General features: G+C 38.7%; 1 protein-coding gene across 12 annotated transcripts in view; it reads right to left on the bottom strand.

The window, feature by feature from the left end:
• Positions 1-17,318, bottom strand: part of BLTP1 (bridge-like lipid transfer protein family member 1) — a 150,026-nt gene that overhangs the window by 121,801 nt on the left and 10,907 nt on the right. For all 12 annotated transcript variants that reach the window (XM_060778979.2, XM_060778980.2, XM_060778985.2 and 9 more), the window contains exons 2-8: positions 15,612-15,748; positions 14,054-14,174; positions 12,574-12,690; positions 7,932-8,010; positions 7,223-7,287; positions 2,497-2,683; positions 44-125 (exon numbers count right to left, since the gene is read on the bottom strand). In XM_060778979.2, coding sequence (XP_060634962.2) covers positions 44-125; positions 2,497-2,683; positions 7,223-7,287; positions 7,932-8,010; positions 12,574-12,690; positions 14,054-14,144 — 621 coding nt within the window. In that variant the 5' untranslated portion in view covers positions 14,145-14,174; positions 15,612-15,748. The remainder of the gene's footprint in view (positions 1-43; positions 126-2,496; positions 2,684-7,222; positions 7,288-7,931; positions 8,011-12,573; positions 12,691-14,053; positions 14,175-15,611; positions 15,749-17,318) is intronic.

The following is a 17,318-nucleotide window of genomic DNA, read 5'->3' as shown; positions in this document are numbered from 1 at the left end:
AAACAAAAACAAAATAAAAACCAATGGGATTTTTTTTACTTACTGTGCTAACATTGACCTTGATTACAGGAATAAGAGATCTCCATGATGATGAAGGGTCTTGAGACTCACTTTTTACTTTAACACTAAAGGAGAAAAACAAACAATATTTGCTTAATGAACAAAAAGAAAATGAATCCCCCTGATATCCCACTTGTATGTAGAAGCTAGGTTTATCCTGAAATAAAACCCAGTTCTATATGATGGGCCGAGTATAACTTTATGAACATTGCCTCATTAATACTAAATATTATAGTCTGAACATGTAAAAACAAGTGCATGAAACACAGGAGTCTATTGTGCTATTGTTGCTGCTACTATTTATTAAATATTACCCCACAGCACTGTAAGCCTTTGTTAGTTTCTTATCTGTGCAGAAGAACTGATAGCTAGTCAGAGCCACCTTAGGTCAATAAAAGAAGTAGATCCATATAGGTGTTACAATTTTAGAATTTGGCACCTGGATAACTGCCTATTATGGACAACTGGGAAAGGCTCTGTAGACATAGGCAAAAACATAATATAACTTAATGTATCTGTCTAGGGATCCTGAAATATTTCTAAAATCATTAGTCTTTCCATAAACTTTCCAAATTTTTCACCAGAGCAGGGATGTCTCATGACAACGAGAATTTTATACACATGTACCACCATAGGCCTTTATGTATATGAATATTCGTAATTCAAACACATGGCACAAATGCAGACCTCTGTTTCCAATAAATAAATTTGAGGAATTCAGTCTTTGTGAAATCCAGAACAAACTGGTCTGACCTGCATTTCTCTGACTAGATAGATAAATAAGAACACGGTCACCAGCTTTTCCCTTTCCAAATGTTTCAACAGAATTCTCAGCTCAAAAAAGCTTAAAAATACATTTTTAAAGAAACACTTTTCTTTAGAGAATATGCAAGTCATATTTTGGGAGTATATGTGAATGTATATGTATGTTTGCGTATGTGAATGTAAATGCATTTACATGCAATTTTAAAAAGTAATTCACAGATTAATGAAGAAAAGGATCAGGAAAACATATGGGCAAATATGCGTAAATTTGAATCTTTCATATTTTCAATTTTTCATGTTAAAACACTCACAGAATAAAGATGAAATGATATTGCCGAAACGCCTCAAACACAGCAAGAAGCCAGCTTCCCCCATAAATGATATTCTCAGTAATACAGAAATAGGCAATATCTTTCACTGAACTCATTATCATTTTAGATATTATAATCTATCTCAAAAGTTCATTTAAGCAAAAATGATCTTAAAACGCTAATGTGTTGTGCAAGAACAAACAACGGGGTAAGTCTCTAAAGAGAGCTCTTATGCCATTAGTCTCCTGGAAATGCTTTCTGCTAGAGTTAATTACAATTACTTTAAAAGGAAAGTAAATCAGACAAAATACAGGTGGATCCAACAATTGAAAAAAAGATTTTCAATGGCAGTGTGAAAGATCTTTTGGAGCAAAGAAAAAACATTCTGGTGCTTAGACATGTTCAAAGAAATAAAACAAAAAATTCTACAACTTGTGCCTTCTGAGAAGACCCTACATTGCTACACATTGTGTCTCAAAAATCAATGGGAAAATAGTAGTGTCTCCCCTGTAGGGCGTGGGCAGTCAAATGTTACAAATTTCCCTGTTACAGCCTACAGTCATCCGTCTACATTTGCAGGTTGACATTTGGGGATTTGATTATTCATAGATTTGAATTTTAAACTGTCTCTCTATGAATCTTTGGGTCCTTCAATATTGCTCTATGGCTAACTTTCTCTAGTAATTTCTAGAGAGAACAGCTCTCTAGGAATCTCTAAATCCTCCAATGCAAATCTATGATCAGCATCCAATGAAAGTTGACCAATGAATCAGGCTGGAAGACCTAATCAATTCTTAAGAGAGATCATCTTTCAGGTCAGAAAAATAGCAATTTCTTTATTTGAGGTTTTCCACTTTCACAGGGATCCTATCCCACTAACTCCATTGAATTTGGAGGGCTGCCATTACAACATATTTATTTATTTAATAATTGGATTTAAACCTCTCTTTTTCTTCCAGAATGGGATTCAGGATGGCTTACAATAATTAAAGGATACCACTTAAAATATTACTGCAGAAAAGCAGAAGAGGAATTAAATGTGCTAAAATAATTAAAACAATTAAAATAAGTCATATTTTCAATGGAAACTAAAAATACTTTTTAAAGAATGTACATTTATAACTCAAAACAAAGTGATGAGATCTATGATGTACACTCACATACAGAAAAGCAAGGGACTGCTTTGAAAGGAAAATAATATAGTACAGAAAAACCTCTGTAATATGGCATTTTGACAAATACAGCTGTTCTTGCTGAAAGTAGAAATCTTCAGTTTAAGTATTCAGGTAGCCTCAAAGCCTAAAAAGTGACAGGTTTATGTTCAAACACCAAAGGTTCTGAAGTAAATCTGTAGCTATACCTTTCGAGATTTGTGTGTGCTTGCTCTCTTCCATTTTCCCATGTTTTCTCATCCTCTTTCTTTGGAGGAATTATGGTTGGGTCTAAACCAAATAATTCCTGAAGCTGACCATAAAGGTCTGATCGGTTGTAGACATGGAACTCAAAATCATTTACCATGATATACAATCTTGTTTCAGCCTTTGGATCTGTAAATTACAACAAAAAGATTTTATAAAGTAATTTTTCATGAGACAACTTCAGCAAACCAAAAACAAACTCCACACTGGAATAAAATCTGGACATATTAGTGCAACCTCGCACACAAGATACATATATATTTATGAACAAATGAGATAACTGATACAAACATGAATGTCTAATTTCAGATAGTGCCTTAAGTGTTTACTGTACCAATATGGGAGCACCAGCTGATGGCCACAGTGAATTTTTCAGGAAAGAGAGTGTGAAAGGATAACTGTCTGAATTGTCTAAGGTGATCCAGAATACCAGTTATCAGTTTTATCATATCTTATCATATTTACTATATTATTATAAGTGTCTTATTTTAACTTACTACATAGAGTGCAAACACGTCTTATCAAGCCTAGTTGTTTTGTTTGATATTGCGATATGCTCATGGTAGTACATAATATTATTATCTATTATTAATATACTAACATTTCTACCCTTGTGCTTTGCTATTCTGCTGCTGAATTTTCATGGAATACATCGCACCACGTTAAAACAGTGGATGTGGCTCTTAATGAGACATGCCGCATTATCACAGGTTGGCTAAGCCCCACACCACTGGATAAATTATACTGTTTAGCTGGTATTGCACCACCTGACATCTGTCAGGAAGTAGCAGTCAACAATGAATGGTTAAGACAGTAACATCTCCGGCCCATCCTCTGTTTGGGTATCAGCCAGCATGCCAACAGCTTAAATCAAGTAACAGCTTCCTATTATTTATTTATTTAAAACTTTTATATCCCGATTTTTTTCCTTCCTCCATAGAGGGACTCAGACCGGCTCCTAAGATTGAGAGATGCTCGCAGGAACACCTCAGCAAGTGAGAAGCCAAAAGTGGCAGGTCAAAAGCCAACACCTTAATCAGTGGCTGAGACCAGATGAAAAACTCCATCCTGGACACACAGAAGATTGGGTGACCTGGAAGGCGCTGAACAGGTTGTGCTCTGGCACCACGAGATGCAGAGCCAACCTTAAGAAATGGGGCTACTACGTGGGGCCCACAACATGGGAGTGTGGAAAAGAGCAAACCACAGACCACCTACTACAATGCAACCTGAGCCCTGCCACATGAACAATGGAGGACCTTCTCACAGCAACACCACAGGCACTCAGTGGCCAGCTTCTGGTTAAAGGACATTTAGCATAATGCCAAGTTTTTTTTAACCTGGTTTGTGTTTTTAAATGCATTTTAACTGTACCCTCAACTCACTTCTGACACAATAAACATTGATTTTGACATTACTTTTTATAGATTGCAGCCCATTTTGTTTCGTTTTTTTTTAAAGACCATATCCTTCATATTACTAGCACACAGATAATAGATTATGGGATACATACATTCCTTAAAGATAATTTTTGCAGCCCATAAGTCCTTGCACCTACACACTGACTGAAATTGTTCACATCAGTATAACTATTAGGGGGGGGGGTATTCACTTTTTAATCTTTTATTGTCAAAACACAGTGTGACAGTATATTCACTTTCTATTTCGAAGGAAGAGCTAACAAGGGCCTTAACAAGATGAGTGAGAGCCCTAAGATGCCCCAGAGAAACTTTTGAAGGCTCTGAGATATGATCAGCCATTTAGAGGTAAAATCATTTTCAGATGGCATCAGAAGAGGATAAAATGGGAGACAGAGCAACCTCCAAATCCATGCAGTTGTTCACCACTATCCTAAATATGTCTACACGGATGCAGAATGTCTCTCTATTTAGCTCTGCTTATGTCATTCCACCTTTACTGGCAATTCTTCCTAAGAGTTTAGAGAAGAAGGACCAAGGACAATTGAATTGATAAAAGAGAAGTAAAACACAGGTAAAACCATCTGTGACTATACTGTTAGTACTGTAGTCCCTTCTAGGTTTAGAAGCTAAACTTCTGTGTAGTTATTTTTCAAATTGCTACTGCAACACATACTCAGCTCCTTATACACAGCATGAAGTTTACTTTAGGGGTGGGAAACCCACTGCATATAATCACCAGCCTATTTTTAGAGCCCCAGATCTCAAATTCTGAGTGAAACACTGAGCACAGTGCAAGCAGGAAGTCAATAGGAGATTTCAAAGAAGGATTTTAGCTATATAAGTGCTGCAGCAGCTTGAAACCTATAATGGGTTTTGAAATTAGGGAGATGCAGGGAAGTTGTCACCTGCTCTAATTTTAACGTTCCTCTTTGCTTCATCTTCCTGGCTGCTATTCCTATGCTTGCTCAGGTTATTTAATAGTCACTAGTTACACAGACAAAAAAATAATATGAATATAACATCAGTTTCTTAATGTGGCTGATTCCTGTTTTAAAAAACTGAGTCACATTCAAAACTATACCTAATCAGCTATTATAATATAAAACAGGGGTGATACGCCACACCTTCAGTTCCAAGCAGTATGACCTAATTAAAAACAATTTTGTCATAATTAACTAGGTCTTTTCTCCGTTAAAGACAACCCTATTACTTATTTACTCAAGAGACATGAACTCTTTTGATATTCCAGTAAATTGGGTCTTTCGAAGTAGATTATTAGTTTGCCAACTATTTCTCTTTACATCTAGGATATTTACTATGAAAACCAAAAAGTGCAATGCAGCATCTGAATAATTTTTTAATCAAACAGAGAGGTTATCGTTTTGTAGATAAAAATCATGAAAATCTCCAGAAGTGACTAGAGAAGATTACTGAGTTGAGATGGTGGAATTATATTACATTTCAATTAAATGAATTGGAAGTGCATATATGAACTTCCCCATTCCCCCAAACTTTTCCATGACTTTATTGCATTACAACCAGAAACTAGAAACTTTTTTCAACACATTCACTTCCATGATATAAATAAATAGATAGAGCAGGTGACTCATAGTAGATAGACAGCTTTCTTTCCCAGCGGGGTCTTTCACCAGAAGTAAAAAGTTACATTCATATTACATTTCATATACTCAGGTAAAACCGAAGGCAACTATACTGCTTGTAAAGCATTCCTGCCTTTGACCTACCTAGTATAGTCATGCTCACTGTATGACAAATGGATTTCATTAGAAAAAGTCAAAAGCTATGCTTTATTTAAGGTAGACAAGTCAACCAATGAGAAGAAAACTGAAAACCGTGCCTATTTACATAGCTTTTCACTTTGAATCATATAATAAAGCCGGGCCTGTAGCGAGGGGGTGGTTTTAGGGGTTCAACCCCCCCCCCAAAAGTTTCAGATTTTTTTTTTAAAAAACTGGTTTACTCATGAATTTTAACTGGTTAACCAAATCCCCATGCTAAGTCTATGAGATGCAAAAAATTAAGAGTCCCTCCAGAACTGTAAGCACTATCTCAAGCAAATATTGACAATTTATTCACACTGTCATTACTTGCAGCAATAGCTGATGTAGTGAAGCAACCAAGTTGGGGGTGTGTGTTGAATGCTCTCATTAAGGAGGCCAGACTTGGTGGAGGTGGTTGACAGGGGTGGAGCTGTAAGCTATGGAAGGTTGCTCTGCCCCCTGCTGTGCTCTTTGCTTCAGCGTGAGCTAGGAGGCAGGTTTCAACCCCACCCACCCCCCAAAAAATTTTCAACCCTCCCTGAAATTTTCAACCCCCCCCCCCCAAATTTTCAACCCTCCCCGAAATTTTTTTCTGGCTACGGCCCTGAATAAAGCTGTTGATTTCCATAAATGACACTGGTCGAAAATGCAGCATACAAGTCACATACAACAGAATACCACCTCTAAAACTAGTATTATTTTCTCAATATTTTTATGACAAATCACAAGACATAAGAAGAAAACCTCATATCAAAATGTACTGTAATACATTTTAATTTTGGACATAAGCTTTGTATGAATGGATAAAATATTACTTCAGGAGCCAATTATTAGACACAGACCAAACTTTGGTGTGCTGCTCTAGCCAGCATACACAATGGCAATAAATGCTGGGAGTTGCAATTCAACCTCACCCCTAAGGAATATCAAGCTTTTTTTCCCCTAGCACTAAATTTCTAATGCATATTGTGTTTCTACTACATACAGTTCTAATGGGGTTGGTATCTAAGATAGTTTGTGAATTAGCTCCAAATCAAATTCATTATTTCAAGATGTATTTGTGGCCACTAGCCTCAATTACTCCATTAGCTCTATCCTTCCTGAAATGTGTCTAGCAATAGCTAAATAGCCACTGATCTGCAGGTGGTATGCTCGAACGTAATTTCCAGACATATCAGCTACTGCGAAATAATTAAAATATGGGAATAGAATCAGAATATCTCAATCAGGCTTCATATGGAAACACTGGAATTGATAAGGCCTAAACAACAGGGGGGGCATATTCAAATATTATAATCTACAGAAGTTGTTTATAAATGTACAGGTCCGTTTTTGGGGTTTTTTTTTTGTTTTCTTGTTTTTTGTGTACTGGGCTTTTTTTAGAGATTCATTTACATTAGAAGATGCAAACACTTTACTGTTATAGAATTATAGAATCCAACGCTTAATTTTTGAAGAAAACTTACCATGCTGTTTTTGCTTTGGATTGTACATCTTCCACCAACGAAATATAATGAACCCATCTTGTATTCTAAAGAATATGTTTATATAATTAGAATTACTAAATTTATATATATACATTACATTCAATTAACTGAAATACTACTTCAAACAACATAAAGATTATCAAAACTGTTCTTCATTTAAAAGACATGACATACTGCTGCTTATCACCATTTTCTATTGGACTGCTATGTTCTGGATCAGAAATGAGAACAAAGGTACAACAAACCTTGTTACTTTAAATTTAGAAGAGGACATTGTTTTTTTTACAAAACTGTCTGATTTTAACTTACTCTGTTCATCCTTACTATACTAGCACTAATGATTGAAACAAAAAATAGCACAATCAAACCCAGAGATGGAGAACATGTAACCCTCCAGATATTTGTGTGCATTCAAATCATTTCCGCTTTATGGCAACTCCAAAGTGAAACTATCACAGGTTTTCTTAGTAAGAGTTCTTCAGAAGCGGTTTGCTGTAACCTTACACATCACCCGTAGCTAAGAGACCCAACTGTGATGGATGACTGGATTTGCAATATAATCTCTGCTTCCAGTTTCATAAGTGTTTTAAATGCACTAGAACCGATTATTTTGTGAGGGTGACCTTGTATACTAGGGATAAGCCAATAGCATGGTCACAATACTGAAACAATGTAAGCAAGTAAATACCTGATTGACATGTCTTCTGTAATGTAATAAATTTCACGAACCATGATTTTTCCAGACAGGACAGAGAACGAAAAGGAACCTATGGTGGAGAGAAAAATAATTCAGTCAACATAATTTTAAAAAATCAAGTTAGTTAATTTTTACACACATCATTTTTTCACAGATTGGCTAGAGTGCTTCCCAACCTGTGGTCCGTGGGCCACCAGTGGTCTGCAAAAACGAAAACATGGTCCGCAGCCTCTCAATTACTACACCGTTGCCTCGAAACCACATAGCAATGAGAGTGACTCGTCTTGCGAAAACCTCTTATAGTGTCGAGGCAATGGGGGATGTCTGGAACTGAGAGATTGACTACCCATGAAAGATTACTACGACCAAATTAAGATCTAGATTATTAAATATGGTTTTCTGTGGGCAAACAGATGGCGACTATTGGATGGCATGTGTTCTGTACCAGAAACTAGAGCTGATGTGGTCTATCCAATGCAATTTTCTGAATAGCACCCCAAATAACCAAACCAAATCTAAAGTTGACTAAAAACTGATTCGTACTAAGGTTGGAGAATGGTCCCTGGTCAAAAAAAGGTTGGGGACTACTGGGCTAGATCAAAGGTGGCAATTGTGTAGCTGAGATAGGTCAGCTTTAAGGCTGTAGGACAAGAATTATAGAATTGTACACCTGAGAGATGTGTATCCAAATCTGTTTAAACATCTCCAACAAAGGAAAGGGTACTAATATGCAGTAGAAGTCATTCCATTGTTGTATAACTGTGGGCCTTCAACTTCCCTGGTTGCCCTTTTTCAAGAAAACAAAGTGAATTGCCCCCCCCCCCCCCCGATAACATTTAAGAGCAGCAAGTTACCTTTTAAAGACATCACACACACTCCAAACAGCAGAACGCCATAAAATATCATTTTTTCAAAACCAGAAGTTATTTCTTCCAGTTTTGTTTGGTTTATCATGTTTGTTAGTCCTCATAAGCAGAAATCTGGGTCCCCAGACCTGCAAAACCCAACTATGCTGGTAAAGGCTATGAACATGACTGGCCCAAATAATACGAATACATTAGAAATGACAGTGACATAGAACAAAAGCTCATTTATTCAGTATCCTACACATCATCAGTTGCCAGCCACCCAACCACTGGCAGAGCAAGTTTATTACAACCCTTGCTCTAATGCCTCTTCAAAATTGTCCTATTGTATTCAAAAAAGTAATGGGAAAAGGGAAAAAAGGCATCTCAACACTGTAAATCAGGGGTCCTCAAACTTTTTAAACAGAGGGCCGGGTCACAGTCTCTCAAACTGTTGGAGGGCCGGATTATAATTTGAAAAATCTATATAAATAAAAATGTAATGTTCGTTTGTGGGATTAACATAACTCAAAAACCACTGGACGAATTGATACCAAATTTGGACAAAATGCATCGATTAGGCCAGCAAGTGACCATCACTCATAAAAACATTGAAAAACACAGTGGAGAAGACTTAAAAAGCAAGCTCCCCCCAAAAAATACACTACAATGCAAGCGCAAAACCACACACATATATATACACAAACACACACATATATGTATATATACACACAAAACACATACACAGAAAGGGGGAAAGAAGGAAGGAAAGAGAGAAGGAGGGAGAGAAGGAGGCAAAGAAGGAGGGAAGGAGAGAAAGAAGGAAAGAAAGAAGGAAGGAGAAAATGAAAGAGGGAAAGAAGACGGGAAAGGAGGAGGGAAGGAAAGAAAGAAGGGTAGAGAATGAAGGAAGAAGAGAAGGAGGGAGAGAAAGAGAGAGAGAAAGAGGGAAAGAAGAAGAGAAAGAAGGGGGAAGGAGAGAAAGAAGGAAAGAAAGAAGGGTAGAGAAGGAAGGAAGGAGAGAAAGAAAGAGGGAAAGAAGAAGGGAAAGAGAGAAAGGGGTAGAGAATGAAGGAAGGAGAGAAGGAGGGAGAGAAAGAAAGAAAGAAAGAAAGAAAGAAGAATGGAAAGAAGGAGGGAAGGAGAGAAAGAAGGAAAGAAAGAAGGGTAAAGAAGGAAGGAAGGAGAGAGAAGGAGGGAGAGAAAGAGAAAGAATGAGGGAAAGAAGGGGGAAGGAGGGAAAGGAGGAAAGAAGGGTAGAGAAGGAAGGAAGGAGAGAAAGAAAGAGGGAAAGAAGAAGGGAAAGAAAGAAAGAAAGAAGGGTAGAGAATGAAGGAAGGAGAGAATGAGGGAGAGAAAGAGAGAAAGAAAGAGGGAAAGAAGAAGGGAAAGAAGGAGGGAAGAAGAGAAAGAAGGAATGAAATAAGGGTAGAGAAGGAAGGAGGGAGAGAAAGAGAAAGAAAGGGGGAAAGAAGGGGGAAAGAGAGAAAGAAGGAAAGAAAGAAGGGTAGAGAAGGAAGGAGAGAAAGAAAGAGGGAAAGAAGAAGGGAAAGAAAGAAGGGTAGAGAATGAAGGAAGGAGAGAAGGAGGGAGAGAAAGAGAGAACGAAAGAGGGAAAGAAGAAGGGAAATAAGGAGGGAAGGAGAGAAAGAAGGAAAGAAAGAAGGGTAGAGAAGGAAGGAAGGAGAGAAGGAGGGAGAGAAAGAGAAAGAAAGAGGGAAAGAAGGGGGAAGGAGAGAAAGAAGGAAAGAAAGAAGGGTAGAGAAGGAAGGAAGGAGAGAGAAGGAGGGAGAGAAAGAGAAAGAAAGAGGGAAAGAAAGGGGAAGGAGAGAAAGAAGGAAAGAAAGAAGGGTAGAGAAGGAAGGAATGAGAGAAAGAAAGAGGGAAAGAAGAAGAGAAAGAAGGAGGGAAGGAAAGAAAGAACGGTAGAGAATGAAGGAAGGAGAGAAGAAGGGAGAGAAAGAGAGAAAGAAAGAGGGAAAGAAGAAGGGAAGGAGAGAAAGAAGGAAAGAAAGAATGGTGGAGAAGGAAGGAAGGAGAGAAGGAGGGAGAGAAAGAGAGAAAGAAAGGGAAAGAAGAAGGGGGAAAAGGAGGGAAGGAGAGAAAGAAGGAAAGAAAGAAGGGTAGAGACGGAAGGAAGGAGAGAAGGAGGGAAAGAGGGAAAGAAGGAGGGAAGGAGAAAAGGAAAGAAAGGTAGAGAAGGAAGAAGAGAAGGAAATAAAAAAGTGAAAGAGGGAAGAAAGGAGAGAAGGAACGAAAAAGAGAAAGAGGGAGGGAAGGAAGGAGACAAGGAAGGATGGAATCAAAGAGAGAACATCAGGAGAGAATGCTTCTGGAACACAGCCATACAGCCCAAATTCTACAACCCAGATGATGTCTTTGTGTGTGTGTGTGAAGGGAGGGGGTTCTTGCCCAGCAGAGGAGGAGGAAGAGGAGGAGGAGCGTCTTGGTGGGTGCTTCCCTTTATTATCATTTGGGGTGGGCTCATGTAAGCCGCTCCGAGTCTCAATCGGGGAGATGGTGGCGGGGTATAAATAAAGATTATTATTATTATTATTATTATTATTATTATTATTAACTTGTAATTATACTAAATGTCCTTTGACCAGTAGCTGGCCACTTGAGAGTGCCTCAGGGAGTGCCCTGGTGTTGCTATAAGAAGGTCCTCCATTGTGCATGTAGCAGGGCTCAGACTACATTGTAATATATATCGTATCACCATGACACAGCATGGGATAATATCCCTCTCAGCATCCTACAATTTAGACCTAAAAGGTCTAGAAACCAGCCCCTATAAGCAACGGTTTAGAAGCTGGGTATATTTAGCTTGCAGAAGAGACAGCTGATAGCCATCTTCAAATATCTGAAAGGATGTCATGCAGAAGAATGAGCAAGCTGATTTCTGCTACTCAAGAAACTAGGACACAAACTAGTTTCTTGAGTAGCAAAAATCAGCTTGCTCATTCTCCTACATAACATAGATTCAAATGTCAAAAAAGGAACATTTAACATTACAAATAACTTTCTGATGGTAATGGTTGTTCAACAGTGGAATAGACTGTCATGGATGACAGTTCTTTCCTTTTTGGCCCTTTCCTTCTTTGAAGATTTTAGAACAAAGGTTGGATGCCCACCCCACAGGAGTACTTTAGCTGTGCACTCCTGCACTGGCTGGGGGACTGACTAAATAACCCTTGCAAATCTATGATCCAACTGTTCAAAACAAGGAGACTTTAATGAAGATGATAGGATGCATGGTATAGGTAAGTCTGTCCTTCTCATTCATTCACTCACTCCGTCTGTTCTCATATTATGCACATTTAAAGACACAGGGGATTCCGATGGTGGACATACTTTTCTATTTAATTTATATGCTTCTATTCCACCACAGTAGGATATTTGACTGTCACACTGATTTGAATGGGATAGCAAAACATGAACTTAGTGCTCTTTTATACTCTCTGAAATATATAGGAATTTAAAATGCTTACTTTATGCTAATTTGGACTCCCCCTTTTACCCTGTTATTAGCCCAATGGGGGGCACTGAAAGAGCCTCCTCAAAGACTGAGAAAATACAGTTGGGCATCCCCTGGGCAATGGTTCTTCTAAATGGCTAATCTTTCCAACTCAAAAGCATTACTTTACAACATTTTCATTTATGCAATGCCTTTGACATGAAATAAAATAAATTAGCCTAGTATTTTAGTATATATTTTGTATATGTTTAGTGAATTTTAGGATATATTCTGAACAGATGTTATATCATACAAACGCCAGAAGACTTACCAATATGGATGTAGCCATTTTTATGTAATCTGTTGAGAACTAATGTTAAAATCAGTCCAATGTTCCGGGAATTATAATAAGTTAGGTAAATAATCCATCCACACGACAAAATTGTAGCTGCAAAAGAAATTATAACATGTTTTAGAACGGTCCAGGCTTAAGAAAATTAATGGAACAATTGATTTATAGCACAACAATTCAACTTGAGTGTTGGAACAGTTCGGCGTTATGGTCTAGACCAGGCATGGGCAAACTTTGGTCTGCCAGGTGTTTTGGACTTCAACTCCCACAATTCCTAACAGTCAGTAGGCTGTTAGGAATTGTGGGAGTTGAGGTCCAAAACACATGGAGGGCCCAAGTTTGCCCATGCCTGGCCTAGACTCTGTTTTAGACGGTCAGATATCCACTTATGCTACAGTCTCTGTCCAAGTCACATGAAAAGCTACACTGTGGCTTACAGATATACAGAGAGAACCTGACCACCCTATGCTACCTTCCTCCAGAATGCCCATGACAGAAATCAGAAGAACTACCTCCAATTTTCAAATAACTACAGTAGTCCAAAAGGCCACTACTTTTGATGACTAATTAATACGATATACTGAAATGAATTATGAGCGTTACTAACAGAATAAAATGAGTTTGTGTTGGAAAAGTCCATCATTCTCTCTCTCTTCACACTCTTTCTGTTAGAGCACAAAGGTTTTATTGCATATCCTTCTGTTTATTTCTCTCATCTAAGTCCCACATGTGCACATAGAGAAACAGAAGCTGTTACTTTGCTAAACAAAGACTAATTCCTAACAGTTTTTGTTTTCACATTTTCCCAAAAAAGAGCTAATACCCTTAAAACACGAATTCCCTACAGTTTGTTTCTAATAAGTTAAAGGTTACAATTTATCTAGATTTGGACATTTTTGTAAAATCTTGGCCAAGTGAAAACAGAAGCAAATAAGACCTATTTGCTGGAACCATGGGGAATTTATCATTTGTCTTAATTTCCTTAGCTGCTACCCCACTCTCTGAAAAAAGTAAGGATATGCACTTTTTTAAAAAGTGGCAATCAGCATTGTTGTTGCTGCTGCTGCATCAAAAAAAAGACCCCAGCTACACAATGCTGAATTCCAAGCAACACTAATTCTTTACCTGCATTATATGTGGACAAAACAGTATTCAAATATTTTCACGTTTTAAAAATAAGAGCTATATCTCACATAAGCATGTTGCTGTTTTTCCAGGTTATTACGATAAAAAAAATCTACTGGAAACTTACTATTCTTCAGTGAAAGGGGCAAGATCAGTGGTTAAGATTTGTTTGGGATTATCGAGTCCAAGATTACTAACAAAGAACCTTTTCAGTTAATTGTCACAATTATTTAGCGCAACTGTTACTCAAAATGCTTGATACATGAATCTAAAATGGGATATTGTACAATATTAAAAAGCACATGAAAAGTTGAACAAAACACATTTTACATACCAACAAGGAGCCAAACAACATTCGAGTTATGCTCTGTTAAAAAATGTTCCAGTTGAGTGATACTGGGGACAATACTGTCATTTTTCTCCATTGCTAAAATACTGCAGTAGTATTTGGATAACTAAAAGAAGAAGAAAAAGAAGAAAACCAGGTTACAGTTTACAAAACAATGGTAAAGTAAATTCATTCTTTATTAGAAAGCATATGTAGCTTATTCAAACAGTTACACAGTTGCCCTCCACATTTGCTGGTCTGCCATCTGCTTTTCTCCTGTTTTCCAAAATGGAAGCAGTGGTTTGCTCACCTTCCTTAGGAATGTAGACTAAGTTAAGTCACCACTACCACCATGACCAAACTACAGCCCAGTCTACATTCCTATTTCTATGGGCTAAGGAGCGGCAGCCAGGATGTTAACTGGCGCTCCTTACAGAGAGAGGTCAACCCTCCTGTTTAAGGAGCTCCATTGGCTGCCGTTTACCTACCGAACCCAATTCAAGGTGCAGGTGCTTACCTACAAAGCCCTAAACGGTTTGAGACCTGCCTACCTGCATGACCGCAACTCCGTTTATGAACCAACGCGCTCCCTTCGTTCATCTGGAGAGGCCCTGCTCGCGATCCCACCTGCGTCGCAGGTGCGTTTGGTGGGGACGAGGGACAGGGCCTTCTCTGTGGTTGCCCCCCCCCCCCTGACTTTGGAACACCCTCCCCAAAGACATTAGACTAGCACCCACGTTGGCAGTATTTAGGAAGAGTTTGAAGACCTGGCTATTCCGATGTGCCTTTCCAGAATAGGATGACTCCCAGCACTATGTCCCAGAAGCACTTTATCAGAGTTTAATAACTCTCTGCACATTACACTTGCCCAGAATCCCAACATACCACCTGTCACACCCAGCACTTTTTAACCTGTACCCATCACTGGCCCGGCCCTGGTTTTTATTGTGTAATGGTGTAATGTTTTGTCATTGCTTATGTTTTTAATTTGCTTTGTATTGTATTGTTATTGTTTGCTGTTGTTGTGTTGAGGCCTTGGCCTTTGTAAGCCGCATCGAGTCCTTCGGGAGATGCTAGCGGGGTACAAATAAAGTTTAATAATAATAATAAAAAGTATGTGCATGGCAGCTAGGTGCACACATACTCATACAACAATCTGATACTGGGGAGGCAGGGGAGTGTTTCCAGGCACACACTCTCTATGACCCTTATTTGGGACACTTTTAACTTAAGGCCCTTCTAAACAGGTACTAAAATCTAACTTCAAGCTGACTTGAGATTAGGATGTCTCAAAAACATATACCCCCAAATGTGTGCTGCAACACACATCCAGCCAGAAACAGCATATTTTTAAAAACTCACCAAAAATTCTGGATTAAATCATGAATGCTGAAACCAATCAGTTTACATACCATGCAGACAAGGAATTCGAGACCAAAAAGCAAAGTGTTTCTAAGAACAGGGCTACCACAGAAGCATTCAGAGAAACAGAATACAAAGGTGGAAGGTAAACAAGCACTTCCCCCCAAAAAGGAAACCATGGAGTTCTCGTGGGAATGCTTACCTTCACTTTCTTGCTTTGGCCTGCTTCAGTCCATCTTGCCTGATGAAATCGGAGGGAAAAATCCCTGGATCAGATTGATTCTCAATCAGTGGATCTTTGTGGCCACCATCCCTGGTCGAAGCTGGTTCATGAAGTGCCTGTGTAAGCAACCCAGAGCAAACTGGTTCTATTTAATCCATATCCTAATTCAAGCTAAATAGCAGTGTAGAAGCAGCTTCAGACTACACTCTTATCACTGTGGGCTAAGGAACTCCAGCAAAGCTCTATATGTCTATGGTGTAGCAATGGTAACTTCCTGAAGGCTGAGGCTGCCATTTCAATGTGCACACAGCAATCTCGGATTGTAAGAGGTGGCAGCTGCAATTTTTTTGTGCTTGAATGGAAGCAGTGAGCAGGCAAGCAGGGAGTGGGGGGGGGGGGGGTGGATACAGGAGATGCCCTTGAAGATCCATTATCGTTGTTGCCACCACTAAATGATGCCCCCCAAGAAGACAGCCCCAGCCAGCCTATGCCTCCTCCTGACCACTATCCTCTGCCAGGTGAGTCTATGTCCTGGTCACCTGCTAGACAACTCGCCGTGTCCTTCTATCCTGGCAGCTGGACTGGGGATAGAGGAAGCAGCAATAGTGCCTGGCAGAAGAGGGAAGAAAAGGCCGACGCTCCCCGTGAGATTTCAGCTCGCTCTGGCCACCCTCCCTCTTCTATGTATGCCTCTTCCAATACAGTAATGATTTTGTGACATCACACCAGCAATGGCTTAATTTTTTTAAAAAAAAAATCTCAAATAATAAGTCAGGTTTCAAAAACCATTATGGGTCTTTAAATTGACATCTATTCAAAAAGAGTACAAGATAGGCTCTGTAGGTTTATTCTTGTTGAATTTGTATGGAAGTTGGAACAGGTACATTTTTAAATGTAACTCCAGACACACACACACACACACTTTGGGTAGCATAGGGAAGGGTTAACACCACTGTGGAGCTTGTTTTGCAGTCTGTGCCCCTGTTCAGAAGATTTCTTTTCACTTTCTGTCCCTGTGATAATTAGATTTTGAAAAAAATGGTTTGCTGTGGAAACAAGGATTGGTAAAAAGGCTTCAGTTGAGACACCCTTTCCCTATGAATTTCCCTTCCGAGGGGTGGATGTCTCTCACTTCCTGTTGTCTCGACCCCCCCCCCCCCAAATATTTAAACTCGGAAACTGTCTGCAGCTAGAACAGAAAGAAAGAAGATGTAGCCCTGTAATTCAGAAGTACCTGAACTATTGCCCCTTGAGTTACTTCGTTTGATTTTCTGCATAGGACTGTTCCTTGGCTCTAAGTTCCCATTCCCAGGCTATGAATCTTCCTTCCAACATGTTTTTTTTTAACTTGACAATAATAATAATGTACTGAACAACAATGCTTTTCAAATCTTCCCTCGTGCACATTTAACATTCTAAAAGTATTTCCAAACCTTCCATCATTTGACCTCATTATGTTTTGGAGTGATTAGCAAACAGTAGTACAGCTAAACAACTCTGTGCACAGAGCTGGAATTCCAGCTGATTCTAATTCCAGCACAATTCCAACACTGTTCACACAGCAATAAAAACATCTGCCATGCTTCATTCTAAAGTTTTATTCAGATGCCTACTTTGAGTCCCAAAGTGCAGCATATGTTGAAAGATAGATATCAAATAGTGAAGAAATCTTTTCTTTTAATAGAA

The sequence above is a fragment of the Anolis sagrei genome, chromosome 5 (assembly GCF_037176765.1).
Source record: "Anolis sagrei isolate rAnoSag1 chromosome 5, rAnoSag1.mat, whole genome shotgun sequence".
Lineage (NCBI taxonomy): Eukaryota > Metazoa > Chordata > Lepidosauria > Squamata > Dactyloidae > Anolis > Anolis sagrei.
The sequence above is the reverse complement of the archived record's forward strand: the minus strand, read 5'-3'. Positions and strand labels throughout refer to the sequence as shown.